Here is a 20755-nt window from a genome sequence, read left to right on the forward strand (position 1 = left end):
AATAATATAAAAATAGTAATAATATTAGTAATTATAAAAACAACAATGATAATAATAATAATGACAGAAGATTGTGATAACAAGCATTTCAGTCTACTTAACTTCATATGATGTACATGATTCTAGATAACGGATTTACTATACACTATTAGAACAGCATAGTAGCAATACTGAGAGGACTTAATATAGAGAAGGTTTCACTGGTCAGCGGAAGGATGAAACACATAGACCACGTTTCTTTGGGTATATGGTCACAAACTGATGGTAATGGACAGTATGAAAATGGAGCACCAGTCTCAGTTACTAGACTTTGTAGAGGTGTTCCTTATATTAAGTATTAAGAAGCAATCTTTAATTCGAAGCTGATGTCCATCATCACATGCGCTTCCAGAGTGCCGTCTTGAAGAATTCATTGCCATACTTGAAACCCGTGATGTGTCAGGTCATTGACATTTCTGGCAGGAGGTAGGTATGAAAGCGTATGGTTTCCTATGACATAATTTACAAGTGGCAAGTCATGGGATTGGGTGGACCACTCATAAATTCAGCTTTCCTTGAGCTGTTCATGACACATGGTAATGCATTTATCTGCTGCAGTACGCCATTCAATTGCATGCACATCAACAATATGACAACAGGGTTTCCCATTCTTGCCATATTCTGGAAAAACATTCAGACTCCCTTCAACCACTCTGAATACAGTCCAGCTGACATATCCAAAATACCTCCACGATTCCAGGAATGGATTGGTATGCATCTCGGGAACCACTGCTTCCAGAGACTTTTCACCAGGTCATTTAAGGAAAATGCAATGTCAATGTGACTGCCTCAAACAGTAGTGAAATCCATCCCTGAACACTTAATAACCCCTCAGTCCCAGCTGTCTCTGTCCCTACACCATATTTGTCTGCTTTTTTTTTGTGGCACGGTCTCAGTGACAAACGACACATGGCAACCTTCGCTCACAACCCAACTTTGATTAATCTATTCCCAACGATTAGTGGTCTTCTTGCCACACTCTTGTCTGGGCCCAACCTTTCGTCACGCGTTCTGTACTCACTGCACTGCAACCAATTATTTGTACGATCTGTTCTCCAGTGGCTCATCCCAGAGGTTCGAATGTTCTCAAAGTCAGAAAGCTGGCAATATAATGCATGTGCACATCCTCCTGATATTCTGTACTGTAATCTTCTCTTGAATAGTTCCAGCAGCGCTTGGCACACACAGCAGTCATCACGTACTCAGACTATTCTTCATTTGTAGGAATCTGTTTCTCTATATTGAAAACGATGAAAATAAGCTCGCATAAGGATGAAGCTTTGATGAGTATATCCAACAGGCATAAAAATACTGGGGTGTGACCTTTGGTAAAGTTCTGTCAAGATGCCCATGCTGAAACTCGTAGCACTTTGAACAGTGCACAACGATCTGGTTTCAAAAACTAAATTCTATCTCCATACACTTTGTAACGCGGTGGAGGCAAAAGAAAAAATTGTGTTTCTACAAGAACTGTGGTCCATTGAGTCGTCACTCGTATAACGTCTGTTTTCTTTTCCAGCACTGAAGGCAAAGATATGGACTTACCTGGGAAACTTCTCCAACTACTGGCGAGATAATGCAGTGCTGGTCTCACTTGGTGCAAAGTACATCTCCAAAATGTTCATTCCACTAGCATTCAAACACATGGTAAGTGGAGCTTCCCCTTTGAGCTGTGTTATATGTACGAGAAATGAGAAAATTACAGACACAGAATCACGAAACTGGTCACTCCTCAAAATCTGTTTTCTAATTTATCTCGCTCATATTGTCATTATCTTTGCCTCTCTGAGGTTAATTTTAGATCTCTACAAGAGTTCTGAACGCACCTCGATGTCTGTGAACCTTTTGGAATTGTTAGACAAAGAACTAAGGCACAGAGGAGACAAGGTTATGGAGGGAAGTCATACATACCCTTTTTCGTACTTTTTCGGAACTTACTTAAAAGCAGTAGGAAACTTTGTCTTAGATCCTAGCCTAAGCCTCTTGACTACAGATAGTGCATTAATGTAATGATGTTTTTTTTATTTTATATCTTCTTGGCTTTTGTGTTACCATTTGTAACAACTTTACAGATCCATTTATATTTAATATACATTCTTTATATTTATTATTAAAAATTGTTTGTAGTAAATTGAAGGGATTAAGTCCAAGATGTGGAAAAATTTTGGGATGGAGAAGTCGCTTGATGACTTTCATTCACATGGTTATTCAAAGTACAAACGTCAACATATATGCAAAGAAACTGTTAAAATTTGTCGAAAAATTAGGCATAGTGGCGTTCTTCCTGTATATGGAAAACATATCACATCGGAATGTTATTAGGGTCATTTAGAATTAGTTGATAGCAATGAGCATGCTAAACTGTTGCTTTATATGAAAAATGATGTGCCTGTTATTTGTCAAAACGCAGCTGCAAAAAAATCTATAAATTGTCAAAATGTTAAATTTTGTTTTCTTTTTACTTAAATCCTACATCTAGGGACAAGTGTTAAAGTATATGTCTGGTTTATCTCTGTAAAGAAGGAAATATGTTAAAGCAGTGTTTAAATGTGGAGAAGAAATAACAAAAACTCATATGAGATGACATTTACTAAAAGTCAAACACATAAAATTAACAGACCACAGGTTGGACTCTACTGATTCTGAAGTAATATAAAAAAGTGGAAATTTTACATAAGCCTCAAAGTCCAAAGATTCTTCTTAAATTTATCTATTTGTCACATATTTTTATCTTCTTTTTAAAATTCTTATTTAATTTTTCCCATTATTAAATGCCCAACCAATTAAACCAGCTCATATTAGCCAAACTTTGTGATCATTGTAGAAGAAATAGCTGAACTACATACAGTAGATTAGGGAAAGCTGGTTTAGTTCATTTATGTCACATAATTTAGCATAACAAACTATCCCTATTTTGAAAACAAATAATCTCAATATCATGAAAGTGACTGAAATTAGAGTTGTAGATAGAAATCTTGGTATCAAAAGCTACAGCATGTTAAATAAATCATTACAAGGTAATTTATTTACTTTACATGAGTTCCCTCTTTATAAAGAAGTATTTGATAGAGAAGCATCAAGACAAAACTGGGTACTTTTGCAGAGTTGACGACGATGTCTTTGAAAAAAAATCAATCCCAATGAAGAGAAGAAATTGTGAGGCTTGATGAAGTTTTTTCCATTTAGCAGTAAACTATTTGAGCAAGTAGAAGAAGGAAAGCCATCGAAAAAGATTTTTTTGAAGTTAAAGACATAAAATAAAAAATGTATTGGAAAATTTAATTATGGTCTATCAACAGTAAAACTTTTTTTAATAATGATGATATTAATAAACTCAATAACATTTTTAAAAACACTCTATCTAATAAAAGCACTTAATTATTTGTTTATGAATTCTTCACTAAAATGTAGAAGGAACTTAAGACCACACATGAAACACAGCATTCTTTTTTGAAAATGAAACCGTAATACTAATGGCATCTCGATAAGAAAGTGAAGAAAACGAGGCACAGGAAACATTTAATACCTTAACTCTAAACTCCTACACAAATAAAATAAAACTTTTCCTCTCTAACGCCATAATAAATAAAACACAATCAAGGATATACACCACAAGCCTAAATACGATAGCACTAGGAAATATAATGCGTGTTTAGTCTTCAGTTTTACTAGCTAGGGAGACATAAGGACGTGTAGGTATTGTAAAGTAGAAAGATAAATATTTTATTTGTAGTTAATAAACATTTGAAGATAAAGCAGTGGTGATTAGTCTGGTGGGAGAAAAGAATGCTCTAGCACATGCATAATTAGCGTTTTTCTTTGTCACACAACGCTTCAGACCACGTGCACACATGGTGACAAATGCAACTGGTAGATACTTCTTGGCCGAGTGCTCATGCTCTATGCATTGTTGTGGACACTCCATAATGGTATAGCAACCACCTTCCTGCTGAAGCTGGCTCTGTTATAGTAGTCAATTGTGCAGATGATATCATTGACTTTCCAGCTGCTCCGAAGCCATTTTTGCCATTATTCTTCGTCCATCTGCTAACATTGAGATTTAGCCTCAGCTACAACACTGCAGCCTTCCATATCAGTGATTGTTGTAATGTGGAAGGAAGACCGCACTGTGACATAATCTTCACTCTTCTTTTGCAACTGACATTCAGTAGTCATATAAACAACACAGTGTCTCAGCATCCATATGCATGAAAAAAAGGATATGTGTGCAATGTAGTAACACTCCTACAATATCCATTACTACCTTCATGAAAGTGGCAATGCCAACTAATTCACAACTAAAGCTGTCCACCGTGCTGTTCTCATCATAAATAAAACAGAATGACACAGACAGTGAAGACACCATGTTAATCATTGTTAATAGTATTTGTCCATTCTTATCGTTTTCAGGCTACATTCATTCTCCTTGCTGCTCGTCTCCATATTCCATTGCCTCCTGATTGACATCCTCCATGTGCTTTCCTTCCCCATTCCACCATTATGCAAAATTTATGGGCATTTTTGGCATGTACCCTTGCATATATGGTGTCAGTTCTTACATTTTTCGGTTCCAGGATACTTTGGTGTTCAGTTTCAACACTTTTATAAAGACCTTGTTATATACAGTAGAATTTCTGAATTTCGTGAGCAGCCATCTTGAATTGAACTTGTGTCCCAAGCTAAACATGGTCTGCCTTCCCATTCACTATTGGATACACTAAAAGTTTATAGTGCTTGCTATCAGCTTTCTTCATTATCGTTTCTTGCATCTTACTGATCCTCTCCTCCCATATCTTTTAATCATCACGCAAGTTCCTTAGGATTTCTCTGATCGTATTATGTATTGAACTTCTACCAGCCTGAATCCTGTAGACATATGTGGCACATTATTGATTATGTCCTGTATTTTGTCAATTAACTGACCCCATTTTCCATGTTCGTTAAGACAGTAAACCTGACAGATGAAGTTTATCACTGTCATAGCTATCTCTACAGGATGCGTGGTGGGTCTGTAGTGTAAAGTAAACATTTGCTCTACATAATTCTCCTTATCGAATAAGGCTACATGCTTCATTCAAACTGGGTTCAGTTACCACTATTAACTCATTTTGACAAACATACATCTATCTATATTCAGATCTGGTCCAGCTACTCTTGGGTCTGTGTTTTTACTATGGATTTTGGCAATGTTTGTTTCATGGGGGAGGGGGGGGGGCTGGATGCCCTTCTTGTCTTCACCCTGTACCCACTGGGATGGAAGTAGTGCACTCCAGCTGTCTGTGACTAGTGTAAACCGTGAAAGAGTGCAAACATTTTGCAAATGTCTGCAAATCGTGTAACTGAGGTGGGAAGTGGGGATCAGCTCGATATTCGCCTTGTGGGATGTGGAAAACCACCTAAAAACCACATCCAGGCTGGTCAGCACACCAGCCCTTAGTCTTTAATCCGCCAGTGTATGCGATCTGGTGCTGGCGCGCCTACCAGAGTCCAGGAAACAGCACGTTAGCACTCTCGGCTAATTGTGCATGTCTGTTCAGAATTGTGGTTCATTATTATCATAGGGTCAAGTTGCACAAGTCTGCTCTCAAGCGTAGCATCTACTCACTGCAAAAGTGAAGTCATAACCTATGACTCACAGTAATGTGTATGACCATTAAGAATCGTTTCCTATAGCAGTTCATTTAAACGTGAAACAAAATAATAGTAATATTCCAGTACAGTTGTGTGTGTGAATTCGTAATTAGAATGGCGGCAAAATCCCCAAATTATATCTCAGCGTCACGTGAAAGGCAGAGTCATTCTGTTAATTAAGCACAACCTGAGGACCAACTCATAAATCGCAAAGTCCACTTACAGCAGCCAAAATATTAGAATCCTGAATTCGCAAGATCACTTGAGTCCCTAGAGGGAAATTTGTAAAACTGTCATTAAAAACATAACATTTTACCCTCTTCCTGTTGAAATTTTGTTTTACAACAAGAGAAGTTAAGTCAGATTTCAAATGAATCCATAATTTCAAATGAAATTCAGTTGTCCTTCATATGTAACGAAATTCTAGTGTATAAAGACATAACATGTATTTTGTTTATTGAAAAACAAATTCAGAATACATATAACAGCAAATCATCAAGAGAAATAAAATAACAGAACAAACCTTCCAAAATGGAATTACACTTCTCATTTTTCTTTGTTTCCAAGGAGCAATTTTTTCATAAAGTACTTTTGATTCATCATTGTCAGAAATGTACATTAGCACCTTTTTTTCTTTAATATCGTTTTCGCTGATTGGACACACAGAGTTTAGACCATCTTGACTTGGTAGTTCTGGGATATGAGAATATGTTGGCCCAGAGATGAAAAAAAAATATTAAATTGCTCCTGCTATGAAAGATTTTGCCACAATTATTCCGGTGCGTTCTGCAGAAAAGCAGATTTCCATAAAAGATGAAACAGTGAATGATACCTTGTTATCTCTAGGGATGTAGCTAACAGAAGTCTCTGTGGAATTAACGTTTATTTTGTAATAATATGGCCTCTGATGAAACTGTGGATATTATTCTGACCTGAAAAGTCATCACAATACAACAAAAGTTCTTTAACATTTGATGATACTCCAAGATTGAAGTAATGGGGAAGAAATTACACAACAAATCTGGAATTATTAATGTTTTCCACCCTTGGTAGATAAAGAAATACTGAATTGGTTAACATGTCATGCACAGACAAATCTTGGATAGGCAGCTAACGACAACAGTATATGTCTTGAACTGGTGTCTCAGGGAAGCGTGCATTTTGTATGTAATCAAACATTAAAGCGAGAAAATCACGACTTTTAACGAATAATTGGCTGCACATTCCACTGTTTTGTAGAAAGTTTTGCTGAGTCGTTTGTGAACTGGAAGTTCTGCAGCAAGTACATGTTTCTTCATTTTCAACACCACCTGCCATTAATCGACAATTTCAACCAAACGTATCGCATGTCTAGCACATGAACAAAAGTGATATACAGTGTCGAACATGGGTGACATTTAGCAACCGCTTTTAAGTTTTAATGAAGGATAAAAAACAGCCAACCGTTTCCTCAAACTTTTTTGCATTGACCTGGTTTGAATACTGACCACACACATTCTCAACAAAATAAGTAAAGTTAATTATAAGTATATTTAACCATCATAGGAGAATAACAAACGTTTCAAATGCCGTTAGTAGCGAAAGATGTGCTAGAAACATGACATGTATTGCTTACATAGGTTCTCACTGGATGCAGAGATAATAAAAGCATATGAGCCGAGGTGATCAAGTCAGTTAGTAGAAGTTATCTTGTAAAGCCACCATTAAAACTATAGGCGTAACAGGTCACTAATACAGGCATCAGACAAAAAGGTTTGTCACCTTATTACGCCATTATGAGGGAAATCGCAGTGCACGTCAATTCTCAGGTGCAATAATAGTAGAGCAGCACAAATTAAGAAAAAAGCTACATTATATATGAAAATAGCTATAACAAGAGATCAGGATAATAACAGATTTATGGAAACGGACAATATATGAAATGTGCAGGAAGTGTTGCAAATGCAAACAGCAGTTGATACACGCCATTGTAACAACAACCCAAAGAGAATATTTAAGAGCTGTGTGTAAAACATCTTCAGTCATAACGGCAGTATGTCAAAACATTGCTAACAGCGGTTGGAAGCTATTGAGGATATACGTATTTCGCAATTCCAGCAGTTCGTTCAGAGAGACACCATCTCTACTGAACACATGCTTAAAAATTTTCAGTTCATCACATATATCTAGCCTATAACTTTTCTTTTCCTGATGAAGGATAATAACTACATGGACTCCTTCAGGGTGTGGCCTGTAATAAGCGAAATATCTTCAAAGGACCAATTATTGTCATTATACCCTCCCATCCTAATAAATGCTATTTGTATCTGATACTGACGGCCCTTCTGGTCCTGTGGAATAAACTGGAAAGGGTTCAAAAATTATTTTATACAACCCTGAAATAGGCACTGGGGTTTTAGATTATATAAAATTGTGAATCAGATTTTTCTGTAAACTGTTAACAGTAGAAACAGCTACTTTGCATACATATCGTTTTTCTAATAGATGACAAACTCTTTAGGAAATGGTCACTAAGTATGATAGTGAGGAAAATTGTTTGCTTCTGGCACTGTCAGTATTAACAGTGTTGCCTGAAGTATTAACACAGCTATCAGTTTAGCTTTGAAAATATTATCTAATTAGGAAGGTTCATAACCATTATTAAGTGCTATAGTTTTTATTAAATTCGCTTCAGCTTTAGTATTTTTGGAATACAAAGATGCTGAAACAGCCCTATGAAAGGTGGAGTGGATAAAGGCTGTTTTAGAAGATTTATGATGTGTCGAGCTTCAGGGTGAAATTTTACCCGTACTAGTTTCTTCGAAACATATCAAAATACATCTTATCGTTAACTGTAATTAGAGTGAAACCTAAGTAATTAAGCTGATGTTTCTCGTATTCTAGTTCATAGATGAGATTAACTTTTTCATGAAGGTCATTACAAATCTGAAATAAACTATCAGAATGTCAACTATGTGCTTACCTAGATAAGCTGCTGAACAATTTTTCAAACATTTTTCCTCCAGTGAATTAACGAAGATATCTGCTAGAATACCTGCATATCTGTTGCTCATTGCAAGACTGTAAATCTGTTGACAATTTTTACGTTAAAATCAAAGTAGTTGTATTACACTGCTATTTGAAACATACAAATAAAATCAGTAAGTTTTCTGTCAGTTTTTTTTATGGGTATTTAAGTTTTATTTGTCATCCTGATAGTTGAAATGGTAGTTTGTTGTATGATTTGGTAAAATCTAATGAAAACAAGTTTGTACCTTGATCACATTCTAAGCACTTAATTTTAGTTATTAGGCTCTTATTGTAAGGGACAGAGTAATTATTTTGAAAAAGGAATAATTTTTTTAAAAATTGGTCTTGAATAATCTAGCAACATTTGATAAACACAGTTCATACTATACAAAATTGGATGAATTGGACGAAGTAATTTATGTACCTTGAACTGTGAGCGCACTTTTGACGTCTGTGGATGTATATATAGTATTCATTTTCTGCAACAGTCTGAACAAGAGATTTGTGTCATCTTTAGCACATTTAATTTCTTCTTGCAATGTGGGGGTTGCATCTTGACTCAGTGCTGAAACATTGTTATCCCTAAAAAGTTTAAAATTTTTGTTAAATATTCATGCTTACTGGTAATAACTAAAGCATTACCCTAGTCTGATTTCATTATCTTCAATTTTGCTATTGTAATATTTTTAATCCATTTCTTATCATTACTAAAGGCACCTAGACGTCATGACCTGTAGTGTTTACTAGTATTTTGAAAATTAATAGCTCAGAAACTTTAATAGGTACTGAAATGAAACTATAACCATGTAACTAGTATATCACGAACTTTCTGTGAAGCAATTTAAAAGCTATAGAATACATAGAGGAGTGAATTTCGGTGTTTCTTCCATACTGACTTTCATGTAATTTTTATTTAATTTAGGTTCACGGTGCTTGCATGCAACTCCAGATAAAAAACAAATTTCATTCTTTTAGCTATTAATTAGTTGGAACAGCAAACAAGTAGAATTTACCAAATTGCTGTTCTATGTATTTGAACAAATAGTTTTTAGAAGTCAATATATTCTCCTTATAATTTAAGAACGTATGATATTCCCAGCTTAAAATATTTAATGAGCTATTGAAAAATGTCTTTCACTATGTCAGCAACCACTATATTATTATTCTTGCAATATAGAAGTTTTTACAGCTTTAATATTGGATGTGATAATGATACCTAAGAATGCAAAAACCTTGATTACAGTAAAGTAAGGATTTGCATGTCATTTTCTTCCCAATGATAACATGTCAAAACATTCCAACTCCATAATCTTGTTGGTTCTGAGTGCACCTTTCACCTTCTTAGGTTTTCTTTCGTTCATTTGTTATTCTGGCCTCCTTTACCAGGCTTTCAGTAGTTATCTTTGCTTCAGGAACATATTGCCTGTCCACTTGCAGCAGCCCACTTTTCATGTTATCCAGCTTTGATGCCTATTCTTTTCATGGGTTTTAATCTGCTATTTACTCCATCGTTAAAACATATTGTAGTGCCCAACCTACGTTTCATACATAATCGACAACCATTATTTGACGAGTGTTTTCTATTTTAATACTGCCAAGATCAATCATAATATTTAGAATCACATTTTTAACAGCATTTTGGTCTGAAACATTTGGCATTACATTACATTTAACTGTATTTATAAAAAAAGGTGTTTTTTCTAGCACCAAATGTATTTCACTCCTAGGTAAAATTGTATTAAAATGTACTATTTGACTCTTGAAATCTATTTGCAACTGAAGGTCTTTTCATTGGTAAAACCCATTTAAATTTACCAATTTTTTCATGATTACAATAAATAAGAATTTAATAACTATCTTACTCTAAATCATGTCATTCTGATAGTTAAAATGAACATAGAAATTTTGTTGTAGGCTCGAAGTATAAATAGTAAGCTTGCTCATTTAATCTGCCTTTCTTTTTGAAAGGATCACACATTTTTTTCGAAAACTGTTTTTTGCATGAAGCACATATCAGTTTTCGATTTTTCATGCACAGCCTGACACTGAAGAAGGATTTAACTTAACACTTCCTCACAATGACTGTGATAGTTAATTGCCATACTTATGTTTAGTAATTTTCTTCTTACAACTTGGTACTTTGTCACACCCTTGGATACTTGGTCTGGTAAAAATCTGACAATCATAAATATGTCTGACTTTCATTAACTGTATTTAAATTTTAATGAAGGATAAAAACAGCCAACTGGTTGCACAGAGTTTATTGCTTTGTTTTTTTTTTAATCAGAATGAGCATAGTTACCTACAATCTTTTATCAGTATAAGACAAGAACAAAAATTTCAAAATTCTGAAGTAGCACATGACATACTAAAGTGGGAACAGATGTTACTTACATATGTTCACATTGCAGGCAGGGATAATAAAGCTACGTGAGCTAAGGTGCTAAAGTCAAATAAATAAAAGTTGTACTTAAAAGCCAACATTAAAAGCACAAACATCGCAAGCCACTGTGACTTACATGAGACTGAAAAGTTTGTCAGCTGATATACTTCTGTGCGGAAACACTGCAATGCAAGTCATCTATGGGGTGGGTACCATACAGTGCCACAAATTATGGTATAAGTGAACATAATTATAACAAGTAACAATGCTTAGTGACAAGTATAAACATAGGTAATAAATTAAAATTACAGGAACTGCTGCAAAGTGACGCATCAGTTTACATACACCATCAGTCCAGTGCACAAACCATTAAAGTGCTCAAAGTGAGCAAAATTAAGGTAGTAGGACAAATAATTACTAGATCATGAACAGTCACAATTTATTAATTGAAAATAGGCGCTTAGAATGTGATCAGGATACAAAATTACTTTTATTGAAAGTTACCAACTTATAAACCAAGCTGCCAGTTCAAACAACTGTCAGTATCATAGAAAATATCCTACGTGACTTTAAAAAAGATGTTTCTGATGAACAAAGTACTGATTTCATTGGGTTACTTGACAATAGTGAAAGATCACTACTCTGAATGTAATGGGTTAAACGTACCAACAACCTTACAGTCTTGTAGTGGGTAACCCCTTGGCAGGAATTCTTCATTAATTCGATGGAGGAAAAATTTTCTAACTTCATGCAGCTGCTTATCTTTGTATTCAGTAGTATTCTATGTATGTAGATGATGTTCGGACCCAATAATGGAACTCATCATTTATTTACAATCAACCCGGCAATCACCTGAAATGATTTAGGGAAATCACAGAAAACCTAAATCAGGATGGAATGATAATTAAATCAAGACCCTAAGCTGCCGACAGGCGTTGACATACGCCAACGGGGACAGTTGAAAATGTGTGCCCCGACCGGGATCTCCTGCTTATATGGCAGTCGCTCTATCCATCTGAGCCACGGAGGACACAGAGGATAGTGCGACTGCAGGCATTTATCCCTTGCACGCTGCCTGTGAGACCCAGATTCCCAACTTAACGTCCACACACTACATTCGTAGTGCCCATTCCCGTTACACTCATTACTCACGGCAGACCATCTTACCGAGTGCCATAAGAGCTCGGGCAATGCGTGTGCATCCGCACAGAAGGAGGTCAATTGCTGGTTAGCCTTAACTACATCAAGATGGTAGCTGTTCTTTCAGACATGTTCGAAAGAACAGATACCATCTTCATATAAATCAGGACGGGTGGAAGGGTTTGAACCGTCATACTCCCGACTGCGACTCCAATACGCCAACCACTGCGTCGCCTTGCTCGGTATATGCGTTTCGATGTGGTCGTTTTATCTACAGGTGGGATACAAGAGTGTTTGGGTGTGGCGGTATGAAGAAGATTGAGATTGGCGCTGAATATAAATGAATGGCATTATTGTACCTAATAGGCGAAAACAATATTACTGTTAAATTACAGGTTTAAACACATATCACTAGCTACAGTGGCGATCTTCAAAATTCTTGGAAGTAGGTATTTAGAGCTATCTAAATTGTAATGAAAACATACAGCAAAAAAAGCAGGACAAGCAGATCCATATTGAGGTGAATCTTGACTACGAATGTACTGGACAACAAAACAAAACACTCGTTCAAGCTATTTTTAAGTTTTACTCGTCAGTCTGGGAACCGTACTGCGTCAAATTAATAGAAGACACAATGAGGGGAAACGCTCACTTGGCATAAAAGTTTTCTGGGTGGGATACCGCGTCATAATGTAAAAACTACTGCTACTGGAGAAAAAGCATCGTTTCGGCCACAACTGCCAATGGCTACAGCCATTAGTCGATAAACACAGCCTTGTCGACGAACACAAGCAAGAAAGATAAGCAAGAAATAGACAAACTGCAGCCAACAGTGCGCTTACCTTATGTAAAAACGTCACTGACCGAATAGGCAAACACCTTGGCGCGTTGGGGTGCAGCCTGTCTTCTATAGTGGTCGTAGGATCCAGGGCGTGCTAGGCTCCACTAAGGACAAGGTGGATGCATTACACACTGCAGGCGTTTACAAGGTGGAATGCGAATGTGGAGGTGCATACATCGGCGCGACTGGTAGGCCAATAGCAACGCGCGTTCGGGAACACGAGCGTTATATTCGTTTAGGGCAACACAACAAATCTGCAGTGGCAGAGCATCACCAAGACTGCGGAAAAGAAATAAAATTCAGCGAAGCCTGTGTGTTTGCCAAAAAGCCAATTACGAGGAAACGTAAAATCAGAGAGGCCATCGAAATACTCAAACACCCTAACAACATGAACAGGGAGGATGCACTCAGGCTTGCCCCATCTTGGCTGCCAGCAATCAGAGCCCAACAGACGGCACTGTCAACACGAGGCACGAGCACCACCGGCGAGTAACGGCCGACGTCCAGCAGTTGGTAAACAGCAGCAAACTTCTCATTCGACGGTGACCACCAATCATGGCACATAACACAAGAGCCAGTAGACAACAGAGGTCACGTTCTCCCTCCACCGCAATAACCTATTAAAATGAAGTTCCCTCACCTTCTTCCTTAAGTGACCAACGAAACTAACTATCTTTTTAAAATTATGACGTAACGGCATGCGCAGTGAACACTAACAACAAAACATAAAGGACACTGCATAGCTAGAACGTACCATTAGACCCAGAAGAACGCCGCTGCAATCTTGGCCGAAACGTTGGTTTTTCTCCAGCAGCAGTAGTTTTTACATTATGACGCGGTACCAAACCCAGAAAACTTTTATGTCGACTGACTCTGGCCGCGGAAGCCTACCAATTATGCTAGCACACTTGTTTAGTCGGTGTTACTTCTGTTGTGTATGCTCCCAGAGAGAGACTTTGTGCATCACGGGGTGCTTTTACTGTAAAAACTCCAGAATACATCATTCCTGACAATATACACTGACGGAAGCATGTTGTTAGTGGATGGCGCTGGAGTAATCGTCCTATGATGTTCCGTACGCGTTCGATTGAAGACAGGTATGGTGATCGAGCAGGCCAAGGCAATAAGTCGACAAACTGTAGAGCTGACAATAGTGGTGTGTGGGCGAGCGCTATCCTGTTGGAAAACACCCTCTGGATTGCTGTTAATGAAAGCCAGCACAACGGGCTATAACCACCAGACTGACGTACAGAGTTGTAATCGAGTTGCGAGGGATAACCACGAGAGTGCTCTTGCTGTCATTCCAAATTGCTCCCCTGACGATAACTTTAGCGGTAGGTCCAGTGCGTCTAGCACGTGGAAAAATGGCCTCCCAACCAACATACGTCCGTCACCGGCACCGAGGCAGAAACAGCTTTCATCGGAAAACAGAACACACCTCCACCCTCCTCTCCAGTGAGCTCCCGCTTGACACCACTCAAGTCCAGACTCAGTGGAATGCACGTTAGAGGGCGCCTGTCTCGAAAGCAGTCGATCTGTAACAGTTCGTTGTGTCACTGTGACGCCAACTGCTGCAGAGGTTGGTACTGCAGATGCAGTATGGTGGTCCACACCTACAGGCCGAACACAATGGTGTTCCCTCTTGGTAGTACAACGTGGCCGTCCCGTCGCCAGTCCTCTTGCCACTGTACATTCCCGTGATCGCCGCTGCCAGTAATCATGTTCACTGGTTACGTCCGTGCCAAGTCTTTCTGCAGTAGTGCAGAAGGAACACTCAGCTTCTCGTAGCCCTATCACACGACCTCGACCAAACCCACTAAAGTGTTGATAATGGCGTCTTTGTCGCCTTAAAGGCAATCTTGACTAACATCAACTCACCACGGGAGAAAACCACCGACCCAGCCAGGAGTCGAAACCAGGCCCTAAGGATTGACATCCTGTCGCGCTGACCACTCAGCTACCGGGGGCGGACTGCAGAGGGCTGACTTAGACTGAATCAATTAGTATAAAAACCCAGTTAGTCGCAATTTTTGACAGTTCCGTTTCATGTGACAATATGAATGTTGAATAATTGTGTAGAATCCCGAAAGTGCGCCTTATACAATGGCCGTCAATGCATTATAAATATTTGCCTTTGATTTTGAAACTCCATAAGTCACTGAATTAGGTGGTTTCTCAATGCAACAGTGGTTCACCGTTTGTGTTTATTGTCGACATCAGCTACTGGTAACGCGAATTTCACTTGTCAAAGACAATTCTGTAAATCAATAGTTCCCACTGGGAGGTCAATCCTTCCTTTCTTTTGACAGAGACTTTTATCCCATTAAGAGAAAGGTAAGGAAATGTAACAGGACATACACATTGATGGCGTATGTGTCACTGATTACTAATGCAGCCAAGAATAAAATGTTTACAGTTACCGTTGTAGCAGGTAGTGATGTTGCTGCTTACACAACATTGTGGCTTCTCTTATTCGAGAAAACTGCCCCATCCATTGAAGCCCACGGTAGAGTGCTATCTCGAGGTGAGGAAGTATCATTTCAGGTCTCACAATGTAACCATTTAGCTTACTCGAGAGATCATTTTGCTGTAATTAAGGCTATCTGATGGATTAATGGCCTTGTACTTTGTACATTTAGACTTCTAAATGGTGGTCTCAGGACGATTATGTTGCCAGAAAAAAAAAGAAGGTACTCTAGTAACCTTTTCGGTTGCTGTAAACAAAATAAAGGATGGAAGCTACATTGATACCTACCTAATGAGGAGGAAATTACTTCTAAGATATTCAGAAATACTAAGCGTAGCTCTGGCACTGTAAACAATAGTGCATTGGAGATTTCTATATCATTGTTACTTAAAAAGATGTTTCACATACCATTATGTATCACAATATTATTCTTGTGAAAGTTGGGAGCAAATTATTGGTGCCGTAAATCTCTATTACGTTTTATAGTCAAATAAATGTTAAGAAATCCAACGAGTATGAATTTTGTTTTTTTCTTCAAGACATCAGCAAAATGTCGGTCAGTTAGTTTTAAAATCCCATCTATTATCTGATGTTATAAGTACGGGGGTCGTTCAATAAGTATTGACCCACATTTTTTTTTTTTTAAATCCTTTAATATACAAAGACAAACGTCCTTGTTAGTGGTTCACATTTGATGTTTGTGCGCTGGTGAAGTTTCGAACCGTTCTGGCAGATGCCAGAGGCGCAGTAGAGAGTGAAAATGGCACCTGCATACCACTCACGTTACAAGCAGCGTGTTGTTATTGAATTCTTGTGCGCAGAAAAAGAAACCGTGTTGAACATCGATAAACGTTTGTGTGCAGTGTATGGCGATGCTGCAGTTGACAGAAGTGCAGTTGGACGATGGCTCTACAGTTATCGATCAGCATTGGAAGTGCGTCTGCAATGATCGAGGGTCTCGGATATTCAAAGAGGTGCTCAAGATGGGTTCCACGAATGCTCACAGTGGACCACAAGATTCAATGTAAGGCCATTTCATATGAAATGTTGGAACGTTTTGAGACCGACGGAGACGCCTTTCTGCCACGGACCGTTACGGGAGACAAAAGCTGGGTGCACAAATTTGCGCTGGAAACAAAAAGCTTTTACCAGCAGGGAATACATGCTCTTCGAGAACGTTGGCGTACGGCCATAGAATGTGATGAAGACATGTTGATTTATCCAGAATGAGATTTTCACTCTGCAGCGGAGTGTGCGCTGAGGTGAAACTTAGTGGCAGATTGAAACTGTGTGCCGGACCGAGACTCGAACTCTGGACCTTCGCCTTTCGGGGGCAAGTGCTCTACCATCTGAGCTACCCACGCGTGACTCACGCCGCATCTGCACAGCTTTACTTCTGACAGTACCTCGTAGCTGAGATTCTGTGAATCTTGGAAGTAGAAGACGAAGTACTGGCAGAACTATGTGAGGGTAGCTCAGATGCTAGAGCACTTGCCCCCGAAAGGCAAAGGTCCCGAGTTCGAGTCTCGGTCTGGTACACAGTTTTAATCTGCCAGAAGTTTCACATATTGATGTATATTGTTACCAAATTCTAACTCTTAACAATAAATACTTTCTGAGAAAAAACAGTGTGGGACGTTACGTACTGCACGACCCTCGTAGAGAATTCCGTTTGTTTCATAAGACATGGCTAGACGCATACTTTTCATTAACTTTGTTAATGGCTGTACTGACACTAATTTAAATGTTTTGTAATTGTGGGACCTGTAAGCATAAATTAAAGTTGGCTTCTTCTTGTGAATGTTATGCAAGTAATTTCAACAATTTCTGTCTGTCTCAGGGTAACCACTCGAATGAAGAGCGACTCCATGGATGGATTAAGAACATGAAACATTTGGGAAACATTCTCGACGCAAAATTAAGGGGTTGGGTACAAGATGTACAATTTATCAGCGAGGTGATAGTGAACTACACGATAGAAGAAAACAAGGACTGGCCTGGGGATTATATAATAAGGTACAAGACAGTGTATATTCAAACCCTTTTCAAACACACTTTGGCAGGTGAACATTTATTTCACGTTACTCCCTGGCAAGTATTCATTAGTGTTTTATCAATTACTGAGGTCTTTAAATTAAGGAAGGAATAAAAGTGTCATAGGCAGACTATAGTGTAGGACATGGGTACAGTAATTAGTCGCTTTCAATGTTTTCGCATTCTATTTAATCTTCAGTTTTCATTTTTGACTTTGTTCTTAAAATTAGTCGAATTTTACCCATCAGATGAGCAGAACTAACCCTTCAAATGAACAGTGTTACTACTTTCACTAAAATTATTTACTATTGCTGCCAGATACTAAGTTTCCATCATTTTTGGAAACACTGATAACGTGGAGAAACCTGTGCTATCTGACACTGAATATGTCGTCAACATAGTTCTACCATTCGAAACTACGCTCACGTGAGGAAATAAGTTAGTCTCCTCCTGCAGAAATCACGCTTATACCGCTTAATCCCACCTCTGGCCTAGACATTGACAGGAGTTCGACGATAAAGAAAATGCAGTCTTGTCAGTTCCTATAAATGAAGGAAAAAGCTAAGCAGTGATCAAGATTAAACAAAAGATCTGGAGAGTTCGGTAGAAGGGATTGTGGTTTCCATGCCTTTTATACCTTGTGCTGTGATTTGCGTGTTCAAATACGTTCACAGCACAAAACGTAAATACCTAAAATTGAGAGCGAGATGTCAAACTATATGTGTCTGTAAAAGTGGACATTTCGGGAGTTGGAGTGGTCAAGTTAGGAACGTCGACGACTATGAGTGTATCTTCGAGGTAGGAGGCGATAAGTTTGACTTTACTTATATCGTCAGAGTGAGACTCACTGTTGAGAAGTGGGTACTGGCAGGATTGTCGCTGATCAGTCGGTGAAAAGTTTGCCAGTATTCACCTGAGTTGACGTATGGTGTTGTGTTTAATTCAGAGCATGTCTGTCACCAGTCTAGGCTCCTTTTTGCATTAAAGATATTGTGAACGAATGTCTGTATTTGCCATCAGTGTGTTAATGTGTCCCAATCATGGGTATGGAGCAAGGAACAGTAGTGCCTGCGAGATTCTTTGTAGGTTTCAAGAGCTCACATGGTGAGGAGAGGTCAGTTGGGTAGGTGAAAGGGATGTGTGTAGTAAAATGGCTGAATACGTTCCACTCACAGTTCAAGGAACCGCCGCTAGTCGGCGCTGCAGTCCAGTATGGTGGTGGTGTAAAATTAAGGAAACAAACATGGTGATGGTGGAAAATTAAAAATTGCAAGAATGCTTGGGAAGAAAATTTTCAAGAAAGTGCAAGGTGATGAGGGTGAATAATTTGAAAAAAGTATAAAATGGTATTGGTAGGAAATATCAATAAATTAATCAAGATGATAGAACTGTTCCAGTTACATTTGGCAACCCAACTGACATAATCTAAGATGACACCAGGATAAAAAAATATCCAAATGAGCAGAAATTAGTGTCATATTCAAAAGTATCAGAATAGTGTGAATTAATAATCAAAAATATGTAGGGATATTATAAACAATAGTTCAGGATTTCCATTTGGAAAATAAATAAACTTCACCTGAAATATGTAATTATTTCAACAATAAATGTACCGTATGTGGTGCAAGGCACACTGTGTGCTTAAATATTTCCATGTCTAAAATGTCTGTATTATTTATTAAAATGCACACAAAAATGTTACTAACACAACTCATGGGCCTAAGGTGCAGTTGTAAACAAGCTTAGTTTGATCTCTGTCCCATACTCAGTGTAAGACACAATGGACATGAAAGCTAAAAGTATCGACATATGAATTGTCTGTGTTATTTATCAAAAAGTATTTTTGCACACATAGTTATTTCTTGCAACTTTGACTGTTTCTATATCTAATAGGTTATTTCACTAAAGCCTAACTATGTCTAACTAGTTATTTCACTAATATTTGGCTGTTCCTCCTAGGCCAAATGAGATTATGTTATTGGCAGTACAAAAAAATGTTTTACTTATCACAAATATCTATGGTCGCATGCAGTGGTTACATTAGTGTTACTACTACGATGAAAATACCTGTCAAAACACAGAAGGGCGCAAATTACAGAGTTACCACGTCTAAAACTTGTTTCGAAAAATGCAACAGCAACACACACTGTTTATGTCAAGTGACAGAACTTACAGTATTTTCATGACTAAAATGTACAATAAGTCAAAAGTTTTTCAGCAGCAAACACAATATTTATGTGAAGCCTGGCATTATTAATACCTCATCTAAAATTATGCTATGTGAAAAAATGAATCTAACCATAGCTACAGAAAAAAAAACGTGCTTGCTAAAATAATTTGCTACCCAGATAAGTAGTGACAGTTGGAATGAGCGCATGCAGAAACTGAATTAATCTATTGTATCAGCAATGGAAAGCTGTAAGTAATGTATAACTTCCACTTGGCATCCAAAATATGACTATTCCCACAATGCTATTTCCATGTCTAAAATTATATGTGTTATTTATGTATAACAGAACAACACATATGGATAAAATAATATGCTTGGCAGGAAGGTGACACTTCATTTGGAGCCTAGATATGGCTATATACACAAATGAACTTGACAGGCCTGTAACTGTACCAAACAATATGTTGGCTCAAATATTATGTTATGCATACAAGCAGTGACAGTTGACGGAAATGAGCAGGCAGTCTGAATTCTGTTGTGCAGCTGTCAAATACTGGAAGACAGCAGTTAATCTGTAACTTACCCTTGACGACTAATATGTGACTATGGGCCCTAAAATCAATTGCCATAATGACATTTCCTCAGCTGAATTGTTCTATGACAATAGAAAACATATATAGAATACAGTCCATTAATTGTGAATAGTTTCTTATAGTCCTGAAAGAGAATATGTTACCGATAATAGAAAAACGAAATGACCAAGCAACATTTTCACGCTAGAAAAACGTAATTGACGTTATTGATTGGTTAATACTGTCTTTGTTACGTTTTGTCCTGGATGTAGCTGCACTTACACAATGGTACATGTTCAGAAGATGTTTATTGCACTGTATAATTTATACTCGGCATTTTAGTTACATGCAAGTATAATTTTGTAATGTTCCCAATTTGAAATGTACAAACAACATGGCCAAAGACAATGATAGAACATGGTTGCACACTGCGATGAAGGTTCAGTATCTCAAAAATACAATCTTTGCA

At 37.8% G+C, this 20755-nt stretch overlaps 1 protein-coding gene across 1 annotated transcript in view; it reads left to right on the top strand.

The window, feature by feature from the left end:
* LOC126212615 (uncharacterized) overlaps positions 1 to 20755 on the top strand; it is a 176463-nt gene that overhangs the window by 108052 nt on the left and 47656 nt on the right. The window contains exons 4-5 of the mRNA XM_049940045.1: positions 1559 to 1686; positions 17351 to 17526. Coding sequence (XP_049796002.1) covers positions 1559 to 1686; positions 17351 to 17526 — 304 coding nt within the window. The remainder of the gene's footprint in view (positions 1 to 1558; positions 1687 to 17350; positions 17527 to 20755) is intronic.

Source organism: Schistocerca nitens, chromosome 11 (assembly GCF_023898315.1).
Source record: "Schistocerca nitens isolate TAMUIC-IGC-003100 chromosome 11, iqSchNite1.1, whole genome shotgun sequence".
Taxonomy (NCBI): domain Eukaryota; kingdom Metazoa; phylum Arthropoda; class Insecta; order Orthoptera; family Acrididae; genus Schistocerca; species Schistocerca nitens.